Source organism: Nesoenas mayeri (assembly GCF_963082525.1).
Source record: "Nesoenas mayeri genome assembly, chromosome: 5".
Taxonomy (NCBI): domain Eukaryota; kingdom Metazoa; phylum Chordata; class Aves; order Columbiformes; family Columbidae; genus Nesoenas; species Nesoenas mayeri.
In genome coordinates, this window is record NC_137548.1 from 66,792,653 (window position 1) to 66,817,967 (window position 25,315).

General features: G+C 38.3%; 1 protein-coding gene across 1 annotated transcript in view; it reads right to left on the reverse strand.

Annotated features, from left to right (window-relative positions):
• SHANK2 (SH3 and multiple ankyrin repeat domains 2) overlaps positions 1-25,315 on the reverse strand; it is a gene marked incomplete at its 3' end in the record, with an annotated part of 271,702 nt that overhangs the window by 238,018 nt on the left and 8,369 nt on the right. The window contains 5 exon segments of the mRNA XM_080345299.1: positions 16,097-16,174; positions 20,000-20,116; positions 23,294-23,461; positions 24,252-24,403; positions 24,664-24,772. Coding sequence (XP_080201425.1) covers positions 16,097-16,174; positions 20,000-20,116; positions 23,294-23,461; positions 24,252-24,403; positions 24,664-24,772 — 624 coding nt within the window.

Consider the following 25,315-nt stretch of genomic DNA (forward strand, 5'->3'; position numbering starts at 1 on the left):
TGGCTTGGTTCAGGTTCATAAAAACAACATTTGGGGCTTTTCTCTAAATCATAAGGAAGCAATACCTTTCTTCAACATTAAAATTTGTTCAATTCAAAGCAGCAACAGGCAGCTTGCTAGACAGCAGCCGCCTCACTCAAATAGAATAATTTTTGATACAGAATAGATCTTAAAACTCAAGTATAAACATGTTGTTCAAGTGCTAAAGACATTTTATTACTTGAAGAAAGGTATTGCCAGATAACTAAGAGACAGCTTGACAGAGCTTCCTGTACTTGCTTCTGAATCAAGCACTAGATTCAGCAAGCTTAAGGTATCATTCCCCTCAATTTAATTTACTTCAATTTGCTAAAAACAGTATGTAAAATTCTAACAGCAAAAATGAAGGGAAAATATGCTAGGAGCTAAGCAAGGAAAATTTTTAAAGTACAAATATTTCTTGGCATAACATCAATGTACTTCACTCAAATTTGATGGGTAAAGAGTGTGGGAGAAAGAAGTCAGAGAAAAGTCTGAAAGATATAAAATTATACTCATTCAATTTAGCGAAGCACAGTAACCATAGCTTCTTTTCCATCAACGTTTATCTTGAACCAAAGTCATGGTGTGTTCAAATAAAGCAGTAAGTGTCAGCGCATTAGGGCAAGTGAATGGGCTTCACAAGATCCAGGGCTTGACCCAAATTAGGATGGTGTAAAGTCTCCCCTCAATTAAGATGAAAACTGAATCAGAATCTTACTAAAGTTCTATAACTGTACTAAATTTCTTTGTACTTTAGAAAATAAAATACTAATGTAGTATTAGTAATAGTAGAAAATATGCTTCATCATTTAAATATTTTTAAATAGTCACACTTTGCTTTTCAGAACATTCAGTAGACAAGTTCTAGTTTCTAATTCAGAGCTTATGGCAGGAAAGAAGGTTTTAGTCGGGGTTTTTTTGGGTCACAAGACATCTCTTCCTGACAGTGAAAAAGTAGCACAGCCAGCAAAATCACAGCGCAAGGTTGGGGTTTTTTTTCCAATTCCGATAGGAACTGGATTCCAGTCATCCAAATGCATCACACGCATGTTTACAGACATGAAATATCACCATGGAAGGCTGGAGGTAGCACTTCACAACGAGAAGCTATCGACACACTCTTTTATGCTGAAGCTTCAAAAATTGCAGCTTTTTAAAAGCTGCACATACAGTAGCCCCACTAGAATTCAGTGCCTTTCATTCCTGTAGCAAATCTCCTTTCATTTTGTCCTTCTGGCACAAACAAGACACTTATCTTAGATCTGAAATCCACGTGTTCTTAGTCACATTATTCTGTAAACCTGATACAACCTGTTTATGCATCATTTGATAAAAAGAAAAAACAACCTCTCATCTACAATTTCTACTAAAAGCTGGAGTTTTTTTGCCCTGCTGCACTGACATTTGGTTGGGATCGCTGCCACATCGTCTACTGTACAATACAGAGAACAGAAACCCTCTTGGGTTCTTTTTTAATCATCATCAGATGCAATTTTATATGAATGATAGTAACCAAAGTGAACCGTTTATCAGCTCCCTCCCCTCCAAGTTGGACTGACCCCACCAAGGGTGTTAACACAGGCAACTAATTATTTTCAAGTTCCATTTGATAACAGACGTGACTGACTTGAATAAAAAGATACAAGAGGAAAGTGAGCAGAAAGAAAAGCTAAGGATGAAAACCTATCTCAGGAGGAGGTAATTCATACAAAATAAAAAGAAATTAGGGTAAAGCCATGCAGTTAGACTGGTGGGATCACCTCCTATTTCCACAATATTCCGTTTTCATAATGTCATGGTAACTAAAAGTCAATGGAGTCACTGGAAGGGGACAGAGCTGAGAGATTCTCGCAGGGCTGTGAAACACCAAGGCATGGGGTTAACAACCCTCCGGCCAAGGAGACGAGAGCGGCTTTGTCACTGCCAGGGTACATCACACACAGCGCGACCACGAATTCTGTGTTTACACACATATTTGCCCTGCCTTGGTAGAAGGAAAAAGCTTGTTACAGTCACCCCATCATCTCACAGACAGATGTTTCCTTCAAACGATGGAACCGGTTCCAGAGGTTGACTATTCACCATGCCAGGCAATGTCAGATGCTCCGTCACCAACTTAGCGAAGAAGTTTAATTGGCACTTGGCAAGTTGCTATGGACAGTAACTAAGTGACAAGTGACGGCTCCGTGAACTAGAAACTTGAATGAATGAAGCAGCTGTGATGCAGAGACTGGGGAGGAGACGTGGGCACCCCATGATTTCTAGTCCACCATGGGGCACGGGATGAGGAAAGAAACCTCAGAACCGGTGAGGCAGCTTTAGAAAGGCATTTCTTTCTCCTGGTTTTCTGATATTTACAGTCAAAAACGTTCCCTCTGGGTAAGTTTTTAAGCTGTCTTTCAGAAGTCAATTCAGAAATTAAACACTTGACGTGCCTGGTTAGTTCCACTTTCCAGAGTCTCGCTTAATGAAGAAATTTACTTTAACAATGGCAAATAAGACTTCCCTATATAAACAGTGAAATCTGACAGATGTCCAGTTACGGATCTCAGTGCAGAGTTTTATCAAGTTTTCAGACTCTGGACCAGATACCAGTTGCAACACTGAGTCACCAACGTCTCTTTTCAGCCTCACAAACGCAGTTGTCAATATATCAATTACTTACATTCGAGTATTTAGATTTTACTTGATTGTGATTAATGCAGCGCTTTGTTTCTTTCGGGAAATTGGAAATTATATATACACTTTACCTGTCATTAACCTTTCACAATTGATTTTTTTTCCATTTTTGAAATGCATCACAGGTAGAGTTTATATTAAATTAGAGGAGGATATTTGCAGCCTGTTAGCAAACACAATTTTAGAGCTTTACAGGTTAGTCCCTAAAAAGGCAAACACCAAAACTATTATTACATTATCGCTCATTGGAACAAACTGCTCCACACAAGAAGAAAACTTGCAATTGCAATGAGTTCAGGTGTGGCATTATAAGTTAAAGGAGACAGCTCTATCCCAGGGCAAAATGCAACTTCAGTCCTGACTTTGCTCAGTCTCAGCCAAGCAGTAAAAACACAGATGGATATGGAGGATGCTCTGAGGTCCATCAACCTACATAACCCCTTCTTCGGGTGAAACTGGAGGGAAGAGGCGACACCACCCTGAGAATGGCACTGTAGCTGTAACAATCTCCAGAAATTGCCTTCCACTTAAACCACAGACTTAAAAAAATCATTAATTATTTATTGTGCCACTAAGGACTAAGTCATTTTAACAATGAAGAAGCGCCATTCAAGCAGCTGTTATACAATAGGATTCACAACGGCCAGAGACTCACAAGGAATCAACACAAGTGGTTACAGGAGGAATGGTTGGGATCACCTCCTTAATCAAAAGACCACCTGAAAAGCTCTTCCATGTGTCATAATTAGGACATGTTTTCTTAATATTAAGAATATAAGGAATGTATAATAAGCATTAGTTTCCAGACAAAAAATGTATCAACAATTCACTCAATAGCTGCAAGAGCGAGAAAAAGGTGATGATCCAACAGTAAGGCAACCTCCAAACCTTTCCCTTATAATCACAGAAACCTTTTTAATTTGGTATGAAAAATCAAAAAGTGCTTATTGTGGGACACTGAAAAGGCAACATAGTTCAACTTCAACATATTTGTAGCATGTCCTCTCGAAAGAAAAGCTCTCCCTAGCAAAACAAAGACGTAAAGGATTTTTGGAGTCTAAAGGCACTTAGCAGTTTGTCACCGTGTGCCACCAAGGACAGAGCAGTCACCCACCAGGACACTAGAAAATTAAATGTAGGTTTTGAAGTGCAAAGACCCAGCTCTCAGTGCAGCACACAGCACCACAAGGTCCCATCCCTCATAAACAGTGACACAACATCATGCCCTGTAGACTCCAGAAAATTAAAAATAAAATAAAATCTTAAATCGATATACATTAATTTCTCTCATATATGAGCAGCATGTAGAATTTAAAACTCTCTTCAGTGGTACAGATGGAGTTCGGATTGGAAAAGCAAGAAGCAATCTGTGTTCCACATTTCTTTTCCATAGGTGTGGGAGAAAAAATGTACTGATCAAACACTATTGGTCTCGCCTGCAATTTCAGAGAGCTTGTACATGAGGGAATATTTATTTATTCAATAAATACAAGAACATACCTCAAATTCAGCTCCCTTTGGAAACACATTCTTTTCTAACTCCTCAACAAAACGTGACAATTTGGCAAGCGTTGTTCTGAGCTCAAATCACAACATAGACTTTAGGTATTTTCAATTAAAGGTGACATTAAGAATTCAATGAATACAACAAAATGTTGGGTTTTTTTCTGAACCAGTTGGAAAATTCTATACAGCTACAATAACAATATAATCTAAAATAGAAATGCTGAATAATCATGAGTTCCGTATTCCACTTTCCAAAATCAAAGGGCAAAGTATCATCCCACGTTTTGTAGTTGTATTGATTATAGTTGATTTTTTACTTTAAGGCTACAACATTGTAAAATAGAACTAGCGGAAGCTTCTTAGTTCACCTCATTATAAAATGAAACCAAACGCTTGATTAATACACTATTAATATCACTAATTTACTCTCTTTCTCACCCCACTCCTGAATATATATAATATGGATGACATGAAACACGACCTCAAGAAGACACATATGTTTACCTTATGGAGACACACATTTACATTTACACTCCAAAACTTTATTAAAAACTAATCCGTTTTGAAGTTGAGATGTAATGCATCTCATTAGAAACCTGTCCGAAGCAAATTACTATTCTGAGAATTTTATAGTTGTGTTATATTTTGTATGTATAATAAGGTAATTATGTTTTTGTTGAAAATATAGCAGAACTGAAAGGTTTTATTTGATAAAATAGAATGAATTGGTAAAATTGATTTTATCAATTGGAAGCTTTATTTCAGGTGTAACGAGTGTCAGTAAAACTCACTGAAATAAGATAAGATATACATAGAATAAAGAAAACAGTAAAATTTAAACTTTTTTTCTTTAAATAATAGTCAGTAAAGGTTTATATTAAGTGCAGAAGTAACCTACATTCTCTACCAGGACAATAAAATGCTGGCAGTTTTCCTAAATTACCCTACACTAATGTTATGAAAGAATATAAGTAAAAAATCATACTCGGCATCTTCATACCTGTTTCTTTCCTGGATAGAAAATAATTCCTAATGATTTTAATGATATAATGTAACACAAGCTTAATATGATGCATTTTGAAATGAACTAACTTTGTATATTAATATATCTGATGTTCAGTAGATGGCAAAATATCAGCAACCATCACCTTTAATCTTCTTGAAACTTGCTTAATTTCAACCCCAAAGTATATTTCTTTTTTCTTTTTCCTTCTAGTCTCCGCTTTCTATTTCATCAGATAGTAGGATTAGCTTTACCTTTTGGATGTTTTCTGTACGTTATCTGCTTGAAAGACAATTTCATCTTCACCAGTTCTTGATACAACAAAGCACAATAATGTTACTATCCTTTAAATAGTCCTTTGGAGACAGTTTCTTCAGCACTGAATTTTTTTTCCTCCCAAAGCATGCTGCCGCTACTGTTCCCAAATTTGCCAGCACATGTTAGCATACTGTGTACAAAAATCTCTTAGCAACAATATCTTAGTGTCTAACATTTTCCTTCTTCCAACTATGATTCACGGAGCCATCTGTAGTCAGATATTGACATGCAGGATCTTAAAATAGATACCTTGCATTTGCTCAACAACTAGTTTTAGCAGCCGAAAATATAAATTATGGGAAAGGGCCAATATTTCTTTGAGGCTCTTCATCGTTCCCTTGATCATTTTAGCACCGGTTAAACAAAGGCTCGCCACCATCGCTTTGCCTTAGCGGGAAGGTCAAAGGATTCCTGCTTTGCAGAGCACTTACATAACCCATCCAAGCAATCCCAACAGTTTCCCCGGTGGGGATCACCTCATGATGGTACCTTGGCTATTTTTCAATAATAATCAAAGGCTAGGGGTTTAAACTTCAAGTATTGCTACGTGCCGCACTAAGATCTAAGCATTTTTCACACCCTCGGACCCTAAACCTCATGGAATGGTTGGGTCAAGCTCAATGTCCTAGCTGGGCAATGACAGAGATTCTCCAGCAGTGGCTACTATAGGGAATACAACAGTGTCCCACATTCTGCTCAGGGAATGGAAAGAAATTACAACTAGAGCCTTCCAAATACTGGGTTTGCCTCCCAAAACTCTTACAAAGTTTTCACTCAAAAGATAAAGCACCATGTTTTCAGCTACAGCAAATTATCTATTCGTAGCTAAAGACTTTGCATAACACAAGTTATTTGTTGCAATGCAGGGTGCAATTTGGTATAACTTAAAAGAATAGCACGGCACTAAAATCAGGAAATGTTAATGAAAAATAACCACGTTCAGTAGAATAGGTTATATAGAAAGATTCGGTAGCATGGCTTTGAAACAATCTTAAGTGAAGCGCAAGGAACGTATTTCCAACCCGGTGACATCAAACAAAATTTTACCCAGTTCAAAAGAACCAGGATTTTACCCTAAATATCTTTGAGCAACTAATATTTTTTAAATAAGCAAATACACAATGGTGTGCATCCAAATAGAGGACATGTATTTAGTTGTGTATTATTAAAAAAGTACACCGCAAGCACAACGGTGCTGACACATTTTCACTGCAAAAATGCTGGTTTTGCTTGCAAGAGATTTTACAATCCCTATGGGTCTTCTGAAATACCCTCAGGGGCCATGGAACAGCGCCAGAGCTGACTGGCCAAGTGAATTCAAGCCAAAATTAAGAGAAGACTATCGCACTGAATTACCTCTTTTTAGTCTCTTTATGTCCTGCAGCACTGTCCTAGCAGGACTCTATACTGGACTGACACCTTAAATGCCTGTAGGCATCCTTGTCCATGGTCCAACAACCTTATTATGACTTAAAGTAGAATCTGTATTTTATTTTACACCCTTCTTTCATGAACATACACAACTGCGTTCTTAAAACGTAACTGCTCTTCACGAACAAGCCACAACTGAATATCTTCAGATTAAACTAAACCTTCACGGACATCGAGATATAAAAACAAAATCTAAGTCCCTTGCTCACAACATGTGAGCAAATCACTTCTAAATCATCTCACTCTCAGTTTTGAAATGCAAACTAAACTCCTATGACAAAAGGATCCGGTGTTATGCAAGAACCAGCTTGCCAGAAAATGTTGAACTGAATACGCCGGCAATTCGAGTAAAGTTACCACGAAACACGTCAGAAAGCAAAAGAGGAACGTGCAGGCAAATTCAGCCCAGGCACAACTTCACTGATGCGTGGCATTCTTTTATTTCATCCTGTTTCTTTAGATTAGAAATCACTAAGATTTCTAGGTTACCCCACTTGGTATAGATTGTATTAAGCCTCCTCCATGGCCACTGCACGTATTGGGAAATTTAGTCTTTATTTCTATTTTAAAAGTAAGGGGAAAAAAATTACATCTTCTTGGTTCTCTACTAAAACGCCACCTAGCAAGTCAGATGTGTTTTTCTATGCTTGTGTTTTAATAATTAATACAGAAAAGAAAAAGCAAACAGTGCGATACATGCGCATTTACAACTGCAGACTCATTCCACGGGAAAATCTAGCTCAAGCTGGAAAGAGCCATCAAAATCCAGTTATTACATAATCCTTATTACTGCTACATGGACGAGCAGCAATTTCAAGGGAGTATTTACTAGAAGCAGATAAAGCCAGGTTGCAGCATCAGATAAATCAGATAAGACAGAGCCAGTAATAAAATTGACTTAATTTTCTTCCTGCCCCCAAAATAATATGCTAAATTAAAAAGCCATGAAATGCAATCTTCTTCAGCAGAACTCTTTTAGAAGAAGACTGAGAAAGTGTGCTGTTTGCTAGGTTTTGCTTTCCTGGAAATGACACTAAATGTTGGGTTACATAGAAAATTCAACTAACTCGTGTATAGATCTGTGCTGCTCTATGGTAAAAACTTCCAGCTCTGAAAGCAGTCCTACTTCATAGAAAACCCAAAAGCTGCTATATTAGCAGCTTCTTCCCCAAACACTTTCAGAAAAATGTCTTCCTACTCACAGCAGGCAGTAGACACTGCCCACTGTTTCGCAATAAAAACTGTTTATGGGATTCAATTCTGCAAACACTTAATAACACAGCGTTGTTTCAGCTGCTAACCCGAATGGCTGAAAACGCTTTTTGAAAGCCCTTAGGATAAAATGCATCGGGTTAATAAAATACTATGATTATTATACCTAATACATTTGGTGGATTCATTCCAAGTCCTGTGGGTTAACTATAATAAAACCTTTGGAAACAGCAGCCTAGTTAAAGTCAATGGTAATAACATCCTCTGCTGAAGAGGGACACGGGATGGCAGTGTATGCCAACTGCTTGTCAGGAACGTTCCCAAGAACATGTTAAGTCTGTCCTAAACACATAGATCCTCTGTTTTTAGAAGCAACAAGAACTCGCTCAGTTATTTGCAGAAATGAGCACTGAATAGCCTGTATAGTCATGTATAAGCAATAGATGGTGCCACCACATCAGCTTTCCATCACAACTCTGGTCATTAATCTGTATTTGCAGGTCTGAAGTGCCCACAAGCCCCACACACAGGCTGTGCTCAGTGTCACCCGGACACAAAATAAAACTATCGCTGCCCAGAACGCAAGTGTAAGTTCAAACAATCGCAGAATAGTTTGTGTTGAAGGGACATTGAAAGCTCTCCCAGTGCCCCCCCTGCCATGAGCAGAGATATCTTCAGCAGCTCAGGTTGCTCAGAGCCCCGTCCAGCCTGGCCTGGGATGTCTCCAGGGATGGTTCACCCACCACCTCTCTGGACCACCTGGGCCAGGCTCTCACTACCCTCATCATAAAACATTCCTTCCTTACATCAAGTTTGAAGTTGCGACGATCATTTTGGATGCAGCAGACAGAGGAACACAGGAGAACAGGAGGACACCACTGGGTATCCTGGTCATGGTGGTAGAAGTAGCCTCAGCACAAGAGGTGGATTTTCAGTTTCTCTGATATTTCTGGTTCGTTACTATTGACTAATTCAATCAGCGTCACTAAAGCTATTACATAGACAAAATTGTGGCGTACAAAATGTAATAAGGTATCACGTCCTACCAAGAAACTGAATGGTATTAATATCTCAAAATAACATGGTTTGACAATAAGAAAATCTTAAGTGCAGCAGATTACAATGAGCATGCTTATCTACGGCTTGTGAAACAAATTTTCCACAAGGTTTAACCTTATTATACCATACATACAGGTACAGGAATCAGGAATTTCTAAAAAAAAAAATCATCTCTCATCTCTCCTGCAGTTAAATCTGGAAAATAATCTGATATAATGTACCTTTCTGCAAGAACGCTGAAAAAAAAATACTGGATATCTGTCACTCTCTGAGTGTTCATACGGTGCCTATCATTTTCATTTCAATACATGTAAAACCCTGGCAACAATGCAATTCAAATAAATGGACATTTTATATTAATCTTGTTCCATTTCTTTGTATTGCGTTGTTGCCTGACTTATGACTAATAGGGGTTTTTTTTGATGTCTTAGAAACACAACACTTATTCACTCCATATTTGCTCTAAACCAATAAAAATACAAAAACTTCTTCTGACAGACACAACAACTGAATAAAGTATTCTCAACAAGATTTAAGGTGCTCTTTTTAGCTATAGAAAAACAATACGCACAGTTGTCCCATCTGATCCTTTTACAAGGACAAGACACGTGTGACCGCTCAGTTAAGACCAGGCTATTTAAGAACTTACCCTTGCTGCCTTCTCTTCTGGGATACAGTATAAATAAAATCACAGGAGCAATATCCAATTCTGCTATCAAAATCCTACAATTAAATTAAGATTACACAAATCCCCATTTGCCTCTTGCAACTTCACCCATGACAACTAATTGCGGCTGAATCACACACGAGCCTTTCTTTCTTTGAGGCAAGAACTGATAGTGACCTTTACAATTTAGTTTACTTGATTTGTTTCCTTTTATAACCCAGTTTGAGTTGCTTCTGAGCTTTTGGAAGTTTATCCATTTGGCAGCAAAGCAAACAGATTGGCTCTGAGCGACCTCAGAGAGGCTCTTTTTCCCAGGGAAATTCTGCTGCGTGTGAGAACACCTGAGGCATTTCAGCTGGACACCCTTGTCTGAGCAAGGGGAACAACATGCAAAACATAAAAATATCATTTAATTTCTTTATGTTTTACTCTATTACTTCCATTTGTCTGATCTCTGAAAAATAACCAAGGGTTGAGACAAAGGTTAGGAGTGATCAGCCACCACTACGCAAACCATCACTGGGTCGAGGTGAATTCATTTTAACCTTATTCTATACCCCTATATCTTTTTCTCCTCCTGTATCTCTTACTATATCCAGCCCTTAGCAAGCCAAGTGTTAATGAAAGCCCCTTCAGCTGGATTTTCACAAGTAGCTGCAACATCTTCAGAAGCAGTTGAGGCAGAAGCATCTTTGTTGTCTCATGTTCTCAGCAAGAGTATTGCTGCTGCCCAACAGTTTGTCAATAGCTCAAAATTGACAAAAGCGGGAAATGTGCTGAAAATCGAGGTCACCTCTAACCTGCCATCAAGCACTTTCTTGTTCAAGTGTCTCTTGGAACAGTATCTCATATCCTTACTGTTCTCAGGAATATTTGCTTTTGCTAACATTTCCCCTAATGCCCTAACACATCAGGCATAAATATGCCCAAGGCAATGCGTAAAACTGCTCAAAAGCCTATTTGTCCCAGAAGAATGTGTGTTCCTCTGTATAAATAGCACTTCAGTGTAAGTGATGAGAAAATACATCATAACTAATCATTGTTTGCATCTGGATATATCATCACCATCACCTCCATTGTTTTTTTTAATCTTAATAATGTCTTTTTAAGAAATTCCATTGAGTATGCCTCCATATATACATACTGACACACGACCTTTATTTTTAAAGGAAAATCCTATATGTTGTTCTGGTCTGGTCACTTGTGTAAAATTAAAAATGCTAATTGCAACTCTTACTAATACCTCTATGTCTAAGTCTTAAAAAGTCATTCTGTAGAAATTTTTATTACACTTATTCTAGTACTTTTGGGGTTTCTGCATGACTAAAACCTTAAATCTTTTCTTATCAATATCTAAATATCACAAATACTGAGTAAGTGTAAATTAGACCTTATACTCTTCCATGACAGATTGTCCTTTACCTGCTTTTCTGTACCACAAGACACAACATAAGTGATCACAAGCATTTACCTAACGTGAAAAAAATAAAACAACCAGAGCAAGTGTGAATAAATTCCACTATTTGACTCACATCAGGACAAGAGCTGGAAAAAAAGCTAAAAGCCTGACTAAAGGCAGAATGCACCATGAGAAGGGAGCTATATTTTTTTGCCAATAATACACAATATTCAATGATATATTCTTCACACAGATGCTCCAGAAAAGGAATTCGGATGAAAGTAAATACTTGTCAAAAACAAAGTCCTTGTGTAATTCATGTGTTCCATTAACCCAGCAGTTACTTATTTTAACATCAACAGAGAAAAAATTGTGTTTGTAAAGATGCCTATTTGAGGCACGAAGATTTTAAAATTATCTTTCTCAGAGTTTCACTCTTTGAAAAAATAAGTCAGAGACAAAAAAATACCTGAGGAGAACTTATTGTCCTTTGCCTGTAAATTTCATCAAAAAGATGGACTCAAAATTATAATGAACCAAATCAAAATGGGGTTTTGGGAAGCCAGAGACCTTCTTAGTCTCTACAACTGCCCGAAAGGAGCTTGGAGCAAGGGGGGTTGGTCTCTGCTCCCAGGAACAAGTGATGAGAGGAAACAGCCTCAAGTTGCGCCAGAGAAGGTCGAGGTTGGATGTGGGGAACAATTTCTTCCCCAAAGGGCTGTGGGGCATTGGAACAGGCTGCCCAGGGCAGTGCTGGAGTCACCATCCCTGGAGGGTTGGACAGACGGACATGAGGTTCTCAGGACATGGGGCAGTGCCAGGGGTGGGGGAACGGTTGGACTCCATGATCTTGAGTGTCTCTTCCAACCAAAATGATTCGATGACCCATCTCCAAGCTCCATGGTTCCACACCATGCTCAGTTGTGCCTGCCTATATTCCAGCATAGCCAGCTTGGTTTCCAAATATTCAGCCTGGTTTTGGAGCCCCTGTATCTGAGTCAGGCTGCTAAACCAGTTTATGCTGCCACATTATTAACATGGAGATCCCCGACAGCATGCAGGGCAATTAAAGAAAACAAACCAAAATAACATCACACAACAGGGGAGATGGGACAAGGAGAGGTGGGTCAACAGAGTTTTTCAGTATGAGCAAAACAACACATGTTTTCTCTCACCCGTACTCCAAAAAAGCTGAATCATTTTGTTTTTCCAAACAATGTCGCCCGAGACACCAGGCATGGAAAATTTCATTTAAAATCATTCAAATCTGGCAAAAATATGAGCAATTAAAAATAGATGTTCAGCCAACAGACTGAAAGGAACAATTTTACCTGCAGAGGACCTGGAAGGTTGCTGCTCCTCCTGCCATTTATGTAACATAAGTGCATTAATAATCCATGTTAGAGAATAGAGAATTTTGTTAACAACCCACACTGATTTGGGACAGACATGGTCAATAATAAGGTACATTTGAGAGAGAAATCATTCTCAGATACAACTCTGCCATTAAAAGGTGTCATGAAATGCCACCTCAGAATAGTTCTTCTGCATATTTTGAACACATATGCTTTGAAACACTGACTAATTATTAGCATTAGTAGTTCTAAGCTTGAAAGTGCTTTATAGCCCATATGAAGAGATACTCATTATTCATACAGAGCTTCTGCTCACTAAAAGAAAAAGGAAAAACATTATAAACGAGGCGTATGTTCATTTTAACTTACACAATACAATTTCAACACCTTGTGTTCCACTACTGGATTAATATTTGCCAGATAGGTAAGAAATCATTTCACATTAATCTAGGAGCACATAAATTGTGTGGAAAACTAATTAGCTATGGAGGTTGACAGGGTATCATGGCTTTTCTGAAAGGATATTTTGGGAGATTTTACTAATAAAATAGAAATTGTAATGGCAAAAAACCAAAATAAATAAAACCACTGGAGACTCTGAAGCTAACCTAAAGCTGGAACAGAAGCTACAGTTCAGCATTTCATAAGCCAGTTTATGAGAGCTGTAAATCAACGTGCTGTACGCCAGTGGAAAACATCGTGTTTTTGGCAAGCTGTATCATAAGGTATCAACGGCTGGGGAAGCATCAGCAGGACTTACAGCTGGCATGGCTGAGGGCACGTCCAAGTTCAGTGCTACTGCTCAATTTTAGTTATTTCGAAAGAAAAACGGCCAAGCACAATGTATATAACAGTGTATTATTAGCACTTCCAGCTCTGCAATGCTGATGTTTTTTTCTATCTGTTTGCACAGAATAATTAGCATGTGAGGTACTTAGATTACCAAGACAGGATGGATAAGTAAGCGATTAATAAACAGAATTGGCAATATCGTCTAATGATGCGGCACAGGTTTCATCTTACCTCTAATTGCTAGTCAGCCTTCGACTGAAATGCACAGAACACAAAACATCCTCACACTTAGACTGAGGATGGTGATGCAAGAATTGCTCCAATCTACTTGAAAGATACACAGGGAGAAGATTCACCCCACATCCATACAAGTGTTACTACATACAGACAGATTCCTGCTGACCCATATTCTGTTATTGCAGAATACACCCTATTAGCAGCACAGTTTATTAAGGTTGACAGTCACAGGCAGACTTTTGGCTACGGGTGACATCGAATGTACTCAACACTGATCGCTAACTTCATGGAGCCCAGTAATCAGCCAGGACGAAACACACTCCTTTAAAGGTAGCTAATAAAAGTTGAGATGCTTAATTGGGAAATACAGACAAGCTCTTTCATGGCCTCAACAACTGGCAATGCCATTCCAACGCCAACTCTGTTAGACACTGAAAAGGCAAAAAGGCCAGTCAGACCCCAGGGTGCACACAGTGTGCAATACTCAAGCAGCACAGAATTCAGCCCAGATGAGTTTTTCTTCTATATGACCCGGTAAACCCATGCTTGTTTCAATAAGCACTGTGATTTGGTAAGAAACAAACACATATGCATCTTTTTTTTTGGTGGTGGTGGTAAAATCACACTATATTCATTGGGCACTAATGTGAGATACAAACCCTGCTGTTCATTTCCATCAAAATAAATAAAGCTTTGGCAGGCCTTGAAAGCAACACACAAATTTCTCCACGTCTGGATACTTTTGTTTTGCAGAATAGCACAGTTTTCATATCATTAATTTTCTAAGCAGCAACTCAAAAGAATCATCCTACTAGATTTCTGAGAAAATAACAGAATGGAGGTTACTCAAAGGAATAGATGCTGCAGCTACAACCATTCTCGTTATGTACATATGAGATGCTTCGATGTTCCTTGCTACTGATTACATGAGTAAACATTTTTAGTATGCAAAATCCTATTAACTCAAGAGGATTCTGCATAATTTTATAACAGCTCCACTTGTGGTATCTGATCGACTCGGTCAGCAACAGACAGATGGCAAAGAATTAATTCTAATGCTGCTTTATTGCAATTCTGGCATCAGGCTTTTCTCTACTCACTGCATTTGGAAGACTAGAACTTTTCCTACATTCCCTCCACCTAAAAGTAAGAAACTGTAGATTAAGAAGTTGGACAGTCATTTCCTTTTTTTAAGTATGTGGATGTAGAAAGGATAAAACAAAGCAAATCTATTATTCAGTCCTGTCCATGCTAGGGGAAGAGTGACCAGTCACAAGCCCAAACATCAGAAGTGTAACATACAATAAATTACAACAAATAGGATTTTATTCCATAGGGACGGGAGACAGTTCACTGGTCAGCAAGTGCACTTCCACAAATTATTTCTTCTGTCTCCTGTGCTCACTTTTGTTTAGTTTTGGCTACTCATCCTTCATTTCTTGAAGCCCTACAAGCCCCAGCACTACCTTTTACCACGATTTTCTTTTCTGCCTTTTCCCGCCTGTATTTTTCTGTTCTAAGAAGAACAACATTGCAGCAGTCAAAAAGGAAGACAAATGGAATCTATTCTACTCGCCATTTACCCTCCACATTCTAAAACAAAAAGAAAACTTAAATCTCAAAGTCATAAAATTAATAACCTCCCAAAGTAAAGAGACGACATGGGAACCCATCCCTCCAATAATTAGAGTTTTCTCTTATAATTTTAATCACTCCATAATGCTAAGGTGCAGTGAAAAGTATTATCTAGTGCTTAGTTAATTTGTGCTTAGCGTATATTTAGATGGCAAACCATTAACAGTTCAAACATGGTGCCTAAAATTAAATTATTAATCTACTGTCTCTCCAATTTTGGGAAAATGGTCCCAAAAGTAAACAGTGATCTGGCTGGGATTTGTAGGCAAAGCTCTTAAGATATAAAACTGATGGCCAGAAAACCTTCAAATATGGAGATAATTGAACTGATGTAGAAATATTTGGCCAAGGGTTTTTTTTAAGAACCTGAAACTCAGAGACATTAGCTACACATAAACTTTGAGAAGCCAACTCAGATACTCAGACAGACATAGTTAATATTGCAACTACTTTACTTGTCAAAACATGAGAGAAAATGCACTTTTCCTTGAATTCCGTACAGCATTATCCAAAGTGGGTCGAGGATGTGATGGGAAAGATACAACAAGCAAAGGTAAATTAGGATTTTTTTCTTCCAGAAGCACTATTTTCTGTAAATTCTTTCTGTTCCTATTTCTTAAAACATTACAGCTTTCATCCCTCTTTCTCACATGTCACTTTGCATCATGAACGTTTCTCTGAAATCCAGACTAATTAAGACGGCTTCAAAAATAAAGTTCGCGTGAGATTTTCCTCCAAATATTTGTGGGGAGCAAGGGGAAGAGGTATTGCTTTGATTTTACCTGAAAAGGAGACTGGCTGTTGTAATTCTTAATCTCCTTGTTGGCTCCGCGGAACAGCAGCACTCGTGCACAGCTCTCCTGAAAATGGCACAAAAGTACAACCTGTTAATACGGGTCTTTAGTTACTCAAGAGATATTCTGCCTATGAGATGTGTTCCTGTTTGGTATAGATTTTCTTAGATAAGAAGCAAACAAACAACCTGAGAAGTTATTAAAATAGTACTTTAAATACGACAAGGCTTTAGGTGCTTTGCAGTGTGTTACAGTAGAAACAATATGCAAGTGTAAAAAATGTAGAGGAACGGAAGACGTAAATATCTTCTTAAATTTTTAAGAAACTCTACTGTGGAAATTCCATACTGGACAAATCAGATTTTGCAGAAAACATGTTAGCTCAAAATGAAATTTGACTCTTTTTGCCTATTTTGTAGGGAAAATAGTACTGTTCACAGTAAACAGCACCTGGGATGAATTATATCCTTCCCTATTGCTAAAAATTAAACAGTTTTACCCCTTGCATGCGTTTTGGTTTTTTCAACCTATCTTCAGTTTCAAACATTTAATACACCTGAAATTATTTGGTGTGGCTATACACACTGCACTGACCAGTCTTACCGTCTCTCTTTTCCCCAAAAAATACCAACAGTTACAGCGCAAAACCCTTATAACACGAGAAAAATATGGCTTTGGGTCCTCTGAACTGAGGAAATCTGCAAAAAAAAGGTCTTAAATATATTTCTTTGGACCAATATGTTGTATTAAGTCACTACTCTACGCTGCTGTAAATCCGACTGACCATAACCTGCTAGAAATCCTCTGTGGTTCTCAGAACACTCAACTTTGTTATGATTCACACGTAGGCTGTATTTCCTACCTCTCATCACTTTTAAGACTTTATGCAAACCAGTCAACATTTCAAAATATTTTAATGTTCCCTCATCATAAATATTTTTGTTCATTTTCTTGTGTTTTCTGTATTTCTTGCCATGTTGTGTTGTGGTATTTCAATGTGCTGCCGTTCACTTTTAACAGTGAATTTCCAGCCAGTGACTGAAACAGTGACAGAAATGAAGTTTATTTGCTAGACTCTAAGTCATAAGTCAACACCCAGAAATAATGATTGAAAATAACTTTTGTCAATGTGGTTTCTAATTTATCACGCGAGATTCTTGATACCATTAAGTCTCCTCAGTCACAGGGTTGTCCTAAATAAATAGATCCATGGAAGAACCCATCCCACCCTTTCACCAAATTTCAGTACTCATAAAAAAATAACCTTTTGTTCCCATACTTCTTATCTGGATAACAGATTGAAACAGCAGAATGGATGGTATCTCAAGACGGTACATTAACAATCATCTCCTAGATGGTAATTTTTTAATGAGATATAATTAATTGAGATAGCCTCAGTTGCTTGCACTGACATTGGCACATTAGGTGTGTTCTCTGTATCTCTAAATATAGAAAGACCAAGAGCAATGTGCAAAATGTCACAATATTTTGCTTGGTTTTCTGGCTTATTAACACCCATCCAAAAGAAGAAAACATGCTGCAACCTAGAGAAAGACCTACAAGTTTAAAAACAACAAGTTATTTTCACAGTTACTTTTCCTAAATTCCTCTTTGTCTGCTTCCTAAACAATTCTAGGTTTGCACACTATATGTATTCCCATAACAACTATCCCACTATATCCCACCAGCTACTGCTCAGTAAATAGATTAGAAATGCTAGTAGAACCCTTTACCATTAAAATGCCCAATTCTGATCCAGAATTTGAGAATATAAATAATTATATTAGGAAGCGTATTGTATTTATTTGCTGATTATTAATTTGGTTATCAGAATAAATAATTCAACACTACAAAAGCAAAATAATTACACATTTTAAAACTTCACCTGATTTACACATGTAACTAAGCTGTCTGCAGTGTAACAAAAACCAAAGGGATTTATTGATTAAATGGCTTTCCTAGGAAAAGCTTTGACAAAGGTGGTCAGAGTTGTTCAATGTAAGAATTGCCAAGAAAATTAGTTTTAGATTAAGTACTGCATTTGTGTGTTTATTGATTTATTCAGTTAAAACAAACAGAAGCATTCCCAGCTTCATCCTCTCTCCCTTTTGCTTCCTCCCCATCCTCCCAGTATTAGGGAGAACAAACCAGAGAGAATGAGCAAAAAAAAGCCACCACCAGGAATTATTTGTATTATGTTTCCTTTGTTAATTCAGTGAAAATTGTACATTGTTTTAAAATAATGGTTTATTCCGATCAGCACTTCACTGACACTCAGGAAAACAGAACTACCAACTTCACAGAGTTTCCCAAGAAAATTCCCCAGGGAAGACCGAAAGGGAAAATTAAATGGGTAATGACTCCATCTACAGGAATCGAGAGGTAAAAAGGATAATCTAATACTGTCTTTCCCATCCTCTCCATCCAGCAAAGCCAGAAAATCTCCATCTTTCCACATTAGTGAAAAACAATTTTCAATAAAAGGGGACCCTGAAAATAATCCGCGTAGGTTACGGTTTCACAGCACCCTCAAAATCTCGTTATTTTCACATACACCTCATGACGGAAACCAGAAGCCTGATAGCGCAGCCACAAGACGTTCAACTTTCATTTCCAATGCCAAGCTTAACGACTATGAAAATAATTACAAATTTGTAGATGTAATTTCAATTGGAGCCTCTTGAGTCTTCTACAGAATCATTTTCTCCACTGAGGTCAGGGGGAAAACACATCTCCATATGAAAAATGCCATCATTCTACAGGATTATTCTAATTTCAGCATCGTATCAATCGTGACACACACATCAAGTCAACAGTCTTGAAAAACGTCAAATAACTCCCAAAATCCTTTTTTTTTTTTTTAAGAAGTTGAGGGTATTTTAGACCTAAATGAGTAATCTGTCTTGACAAGACTGTTGAAAAAAAACTAAGATGGTAATTAGTTAAAAAGCAGATGCTTTAACAGATGTTTCACTAGTTACAATCACATCTGATGACTTGTTTTTTCCTAATTCAATATAACATTATACAGGCTATGTTTTAACATAGTTGTAAAACTCATTCCCTCCCCATCCCATCCATGCAAAGGGAGTATAAAATGCTATCAAATCAGATGGTTCTATTAATTGTAAATGACTGCACAAGTTGTGTATCTCCTGTATGATCTACAGATACATTTCCACAGTATTTTCCAAGTGTTTCTTGTTTAATTCTAATTTAATTTCTAGCAAAAGAGCAATGAATTCTGAATAGGAAACAAATATTTGGATATAATACAAAAAAATGACAAGCTGGTAGAACACCATGTTGTTTTATTTTCTAATTAATATGTATACTGTTGCTACCTTTAATGAGCAGCTCTATTTGTAATCAGTGCATAAAATACTAATAATATAGTTTTCATGCCATTATTTTCTCTCTAGTTTTTAATGCCACTGTTTAAAACCTGTAACACTTCCTTGCATAATAAAACAAACAAAAAATAACGAGCTATTTTCTTCTTCAGTGTAACTTGTGTCTACAGATCAATAATAATGGGAAATTTATCACAAAATTTATTAAAAGCGAGGAAACTGCATCTCAAGAAAACCTAACACCAAACCAGTAAAACTCTTCAGCAGAAAACCCAACAAGCTTCACTCTCTGGAGCATGAAACGTTTAGTGTTTGTACCTCTGTTATGTCTTTTATTTTTCTTGGCTACATGTTATTCTGTTACAGCACTTGTGTCATGTCTCCATGGGACTCGACCCCCCAGACCCAAAGTGAGACATTCGCCAACTCAGCCACACCAAGGGGATCCCAGGCAGCCCTCAGCTCCTGCCAGGGACCTTTATGTCCCAGCAGGAGGACGGTGGGACTCTGTGGCGCTGGGTGGCATGTGCCAGCTCACCTGGTTGTATAGGGCACAGATGTGTAGCGCTGTGTTCCCCGATGCGTTCTGTGCACACATGTCCGCCCCATAGAACAGGAGATGCTCTAGATGTTGGACGTGTCCATATCGGCAAGCCTGTGAAGACATGCAACAGAATCATGGAATGGTTTGGGTTGGAAGGGACATTGAAAGCTCCCCCAGTGCCCCCCCTGCCATGAGCAGGGACATCTTCACCAGCTCAGGTTGCTCAGAGCCCCGTCCAGCCTGGCCTGGGATGTCTCCAGGGATGGTTCATCCACCACCTCTCTGGCCAACCTGGGCCAGGCTCTCACCACCCTCAGGGGCAACAATTTCTTCCTCATGTCCAGCCTGAATCTCTCCTACTTTAGTTTAAAACCATCACCCCTTGTCCGACTGCAACAGGTCCTGCTAAAAGTCTGTCCCCATCTTTCTTATTAGCCCCTTTTAAGTACAGAAAGGCTGCAATAAGGTCTCTAGCCAAGCATTGCAGGTAAAGATTTTTAGCAGACAAGATGTTATTTTTAGGTAGGGTCTCATTTTTAGAACCCCCCCTGGACTGAATGGGATAGGACAAGAGGAAACGGCCTCAAGTTGTGCCAGGGGAGGTTTAGATTGGATGTTAGGAAAAAATTCTTCACAGAAAGGGCTGTGGGGCATTGGAACAGGCTGCCCGGGGCAGTGGTGGAGTCACCATCCCTGGAGGGGTTTAAAAGGCATTTAGACGAGGTTCTTAGGGACATGGTTTAGTGCTAGAACTGGGTTATGGTTGGACTTTATGATCCTGAGGGTCTCTTCCAGCTGAAATGACTCTATGATTCACACCCATATGTCCATACCTGCCTGTAAACACCCACGTGTGCACTTTAGACACAGTAAGTCTGTGCATAAGTTTAAGCACTTGCTTATTTAAGGAAGAGCAATTTAAGGCTTCAAGAAAATACAAAGTTTGGCACTTTTTATTGGCTAATATTGACAACTGTCAAATGTGACAAGCAGACCGACAAAAGTTTTTTCGTCCTGCTAACGTTCAGAAAACTGCCCACTAGATGGCACTGAAGATGATCAGATTTATAAAGTTTACTTTTAAGGTGTGAAAACAGCTTGGGGAAATGTGGCCAAAAATCTATTACTAATCTTCTTGATTCTGTGATGTCAAGCAGGTGCACAGCATGTACAGGGCACTGATCCAAAAAAGGGAACATCTTCAAGAGTTACTTTATTAGCCACACAAAGAAAATCTTAGACCCTGAATACTTGGAAATAAATCTTGATTAATGAGACTCCAGCGAAATTTGAAGCTTTCCTGATTAGCAAATAAGTTTGTGAAAAACCACAGTATTTCCCCTCATCATTCTCATTTACTTGACTACCTTCTTCTCTCCAGCGCACCAAATGAGCACCTCCCAATGTGTAATGTTTCCAACTTCATATCATCTCAGATCAGTTTAATTCCTGTATAATAATATAGAATTTAAGTTGACAGATTTCCCCCTTTACTATAAAAGATAACCCAGAGGCTTAACTTCTATAGTTAAAGACTGTGTTACCAAAATGAAAAATATACTTGCTACCAATTATTTCCTTGCCACAGAAGGTAACGTGGCCTTCTTCACACCAACCACAACATATGGGACTGTATCAAAGCATCGTCTTTCTTAATTCACTGAGGGATGCTTGTATTATTGATTACTGAAAGCAGATTGCTGCAATCCAGATGTGAACATTGATTTATTTAGGATTACAACCAATACAATAGGTTTGGAAAGCTCTGTTTCATTAAGAGAAATAATAACCATATGTGTATAAGGCTGGGTTATCAAAATAGGGAATTTTTCTCTACATTTTCAGGGAGTCCAGATGGGGTAATAATTTGATCTATACAATCCATTTCCTCCACATCCTCAGAAACAATGGTAGTAGATTAATCTTTCATAGTAAAGATGGATCCAAACAACCTCGACATGAACGCACACTGGGAAAGAGCTCAGATCTTTGCCCAAACCTGGGTACCAAAGCGATCTCCCATTTCTTTCAAAGAAAAGAAGGAAAGAAATATGTTAGTGCACAAAAAAGAGAGTCTAGATATCCTAAGCAGGTCCGTAGGTTGATTACTCACACCTTTATTTATCTGATCACACTACATCAGTTACATTTCTTATTGCTCTAACTCATCCATAGAAAGAAAAGGCATAAAATAACTGCAATAACATTCGGACTGCTAGAATCTTTAAACTTTGTGAATCGCTGAGTTTATCACTATGCAAAGAGAAATTAATAAAGCGTTCTTATGCACAACTGTTGTGCAACATTCAGACGTTTCTGGAGAAGACAAGAGTTCAAAGAAAATGTTCTTTTTTGTTTTGGGAGGGTTTGGAGGGGTCTGGTTTTGTGTGTGTATGTGCTTTTGTTTGTTGTTGTTTTGTTTTGAGAAAATGCCTTGCCAAACATGGCAAGTCTTTGTAAGAGATGTCATTTAGGTCTTTGATGAGGAAGAAGTTCTACCTTCCCAATAGCTGCAGTGAAACTGACCAAGATGTGCCAGTGCCTGATAAATTCTGGTCCTGTAGCTTACTCAAGGTACCGTGAGTACTATGAACCTCAAAAGATTACTTTTCAAAAATAATTTTTCTTTATCAAGCATAGAATCATTGAACAGTTTGAGCTGGAAGGGACCTTCAAAGGCCATTTAGTCCAACCTTGCTACCACCTTTATCCACACACTTAACATGTAGAAGAGGAAAGGAAAACCTGTGTATAAACATCAGAACAAAACCCACTGGGAATCTCAATTTCCACACTCAGACAGAATGAAAACTCAGCACTGAGTGTGTAAGAGTTTAACACCCTTCAGTGCAACACACTGAAGGATCTTGGCAGCAGAATCCTGAATCCAAATCTTCCTGCAAAGCTCGCTAGAGAGAAAAGAGAATGTACCTCTGACAAACACGCAAGAAGCATTAGCAAGGATTCTAAAATTGGCATCTAACAAAAGGATCTAGTTACACTGTTTTACTGATGGGATGCTAAACTTCCATGAGAACGTTACAGAAATATAAGTGCAATTTCTACAGCAAAATGCACAGTAACTATAGGATTTCAAAGCTACAGAACCCCACTGGAACAGCTCCCACTTCTAATTCACCCCAGCAAGACACAAAGTAATAAGTAAACAGAAAAAGGCAGTAATTCCATACTTGCACGTGCATGGACTACATATATCCAAATGGCCTTCAGAATATAGAACAGACACAGCACATTTCCCAACTCCCAACAACAAGTAACCTTTCCCACCTGATGAATTTCTTGCCACCCGTTTTCGTCTTTACAGCTGACGGTGGCGTGTTCGTGGAGCAGCAATTCGCAGCAGAATGGATCCCCCCCCACGACGGCCGTGTGGTACAGGGGAGTCAGCCCACAGCTGTCCTTGTAGTTAGGAGATGCTCCAAGCTCTAAAAGCGTCTGGAAAGCAACAACAAACTGTGAAAACCCCCATATTTGGAGGGACTTCTAACTATAAAGGGACTTTTCTACCTAAAAAAGTATTTACAAGGTTGGTATTCGCCATAATGTACGTTTTTTGCTCAATTCTTTATAGAATGGGCTGCAGCACAGAGTAGGTTAAGCAAGGAATGACCATGGAAGAATTAGGATCTAAAGGAATGGAGAGGGATAGCAAGGGAAAGATGAGTGGCAACGTTTGATTTCCATCCTCTCATTAAGTTCAGAAATGTCAGTTCTGAAAATGCCACGTTGCCTTTGCAACACGTTCGCCTCTTCAGTTACAGAATGCTTTATGAAAAATGCCATGCAATTTGAATATCTGTCAAAAGGAAATACAGAAAAGCCATAAGTGTAAGACTTAATCCAGAATTATCAAGGTGGTTTAAGAATACCTGTTAAAATACAAAAGAAAACAGAAGAGGCTGTGTTAAGATATAATGTGTAATCCATGCCACTGGCATTTGATAAGCCACAATAACTCGATTTCTATTGCCTCAGACAGATCTTTCCCAATCTATCAATGAATAAGGTTAAATTTCACCATTATTTCTTCCTACCAAAAAAACCTTAGAAATGAAAAGGCCCTTTATTGAAAGCAAATCCTGAGCTTTGAAAGCCACAAGAAATCACTAGAACAAGCACATATTAAAGGATCCACTGAGGACAACACAGTAATTAACTGAAAGCATTCTCCTTTATGTATTTATTTCTATAAAATAATGTATCATTTCCTACTGAAAGCATTTACCTTGAGGGTTACTTGGTTCTTGGCTCTGGCTGCTTTGTGCACAGCTGTCATTCCATCTTTGGCTCTGAAGTCTAAATGTGCTCCTCCATTTTTCAGAGCTTTTATCACTTCTACTGCATTGTCAAGCTGAACTGCCAAAGTCAGGGGTGTTTCTAAAAAAGAGAATACAGGTACTTAGAAAAATAGGAGCAAGTTTATTAAATGTAGACCATTCGCTTTAAAAATGTTAAGTTAAAAATGCTGCTCAATCGCAAATTATCAATTTTCTCCTTCAGATGGCAAAATCCTACAGATTGCATTAGCCTAGAGTTATGGAGGCAGCAAAAAGAGTGTGTGAGATTCAGCCTGTTCATCAATTTATGTTGAACAAACCCAAAGCGCGACTTTATGCTGCCACTTTTATTATTCTGACCTCCAGTTTCTAGGTCATGATAGTTTGGGTCCAGTCCTCGGTCCAACATCTTTGTGATTTTCTCCACTGAGAGATGGTGGACATGATCCATAAATTTTCTCAAATTAGCCTGGAACAAAGAGTGAAAAATGAATCATCCTCTGATTTTAAAAAGAAAATCTTGACTAAGTACAATATTCTGTCAATTGATGTCAATATCCATTGACACCACTGAACAGTAGCTAATTCACATTCCTGGAGAACCTGACTTTATCCTAAGAGCATAAATCCTACGGTTTATAATGTTCAAAAGTCAAGCGCAGTGAGAAGTTTCTGGTTTTTATAGTTTTAATGAAAAAATGTGGGGAAGACTGATTCAGTAAGAAATTAGGATGGTGTATGGTGATCATAATTATTATTCTGACCTGCAAACAAGTCTACAGACACAGATCGGCGTTTTTGCAGCATGACAAAAGCACATTGTATTTATGAAGCAAGGTTCTTTTCAGATTCTTTGGGTACATATAGGAGAGTCAGACATAGGAATTTTTCTATGAGAGAAATTCCCAAATGCCAATGTATACATCCCCATTGCACATACGAGTTGTTGTTCAGCAACTGGCCCGGGTGGTCATGAGCTCCTATTTATTTCCAGCTTCTCAGACACGACTTT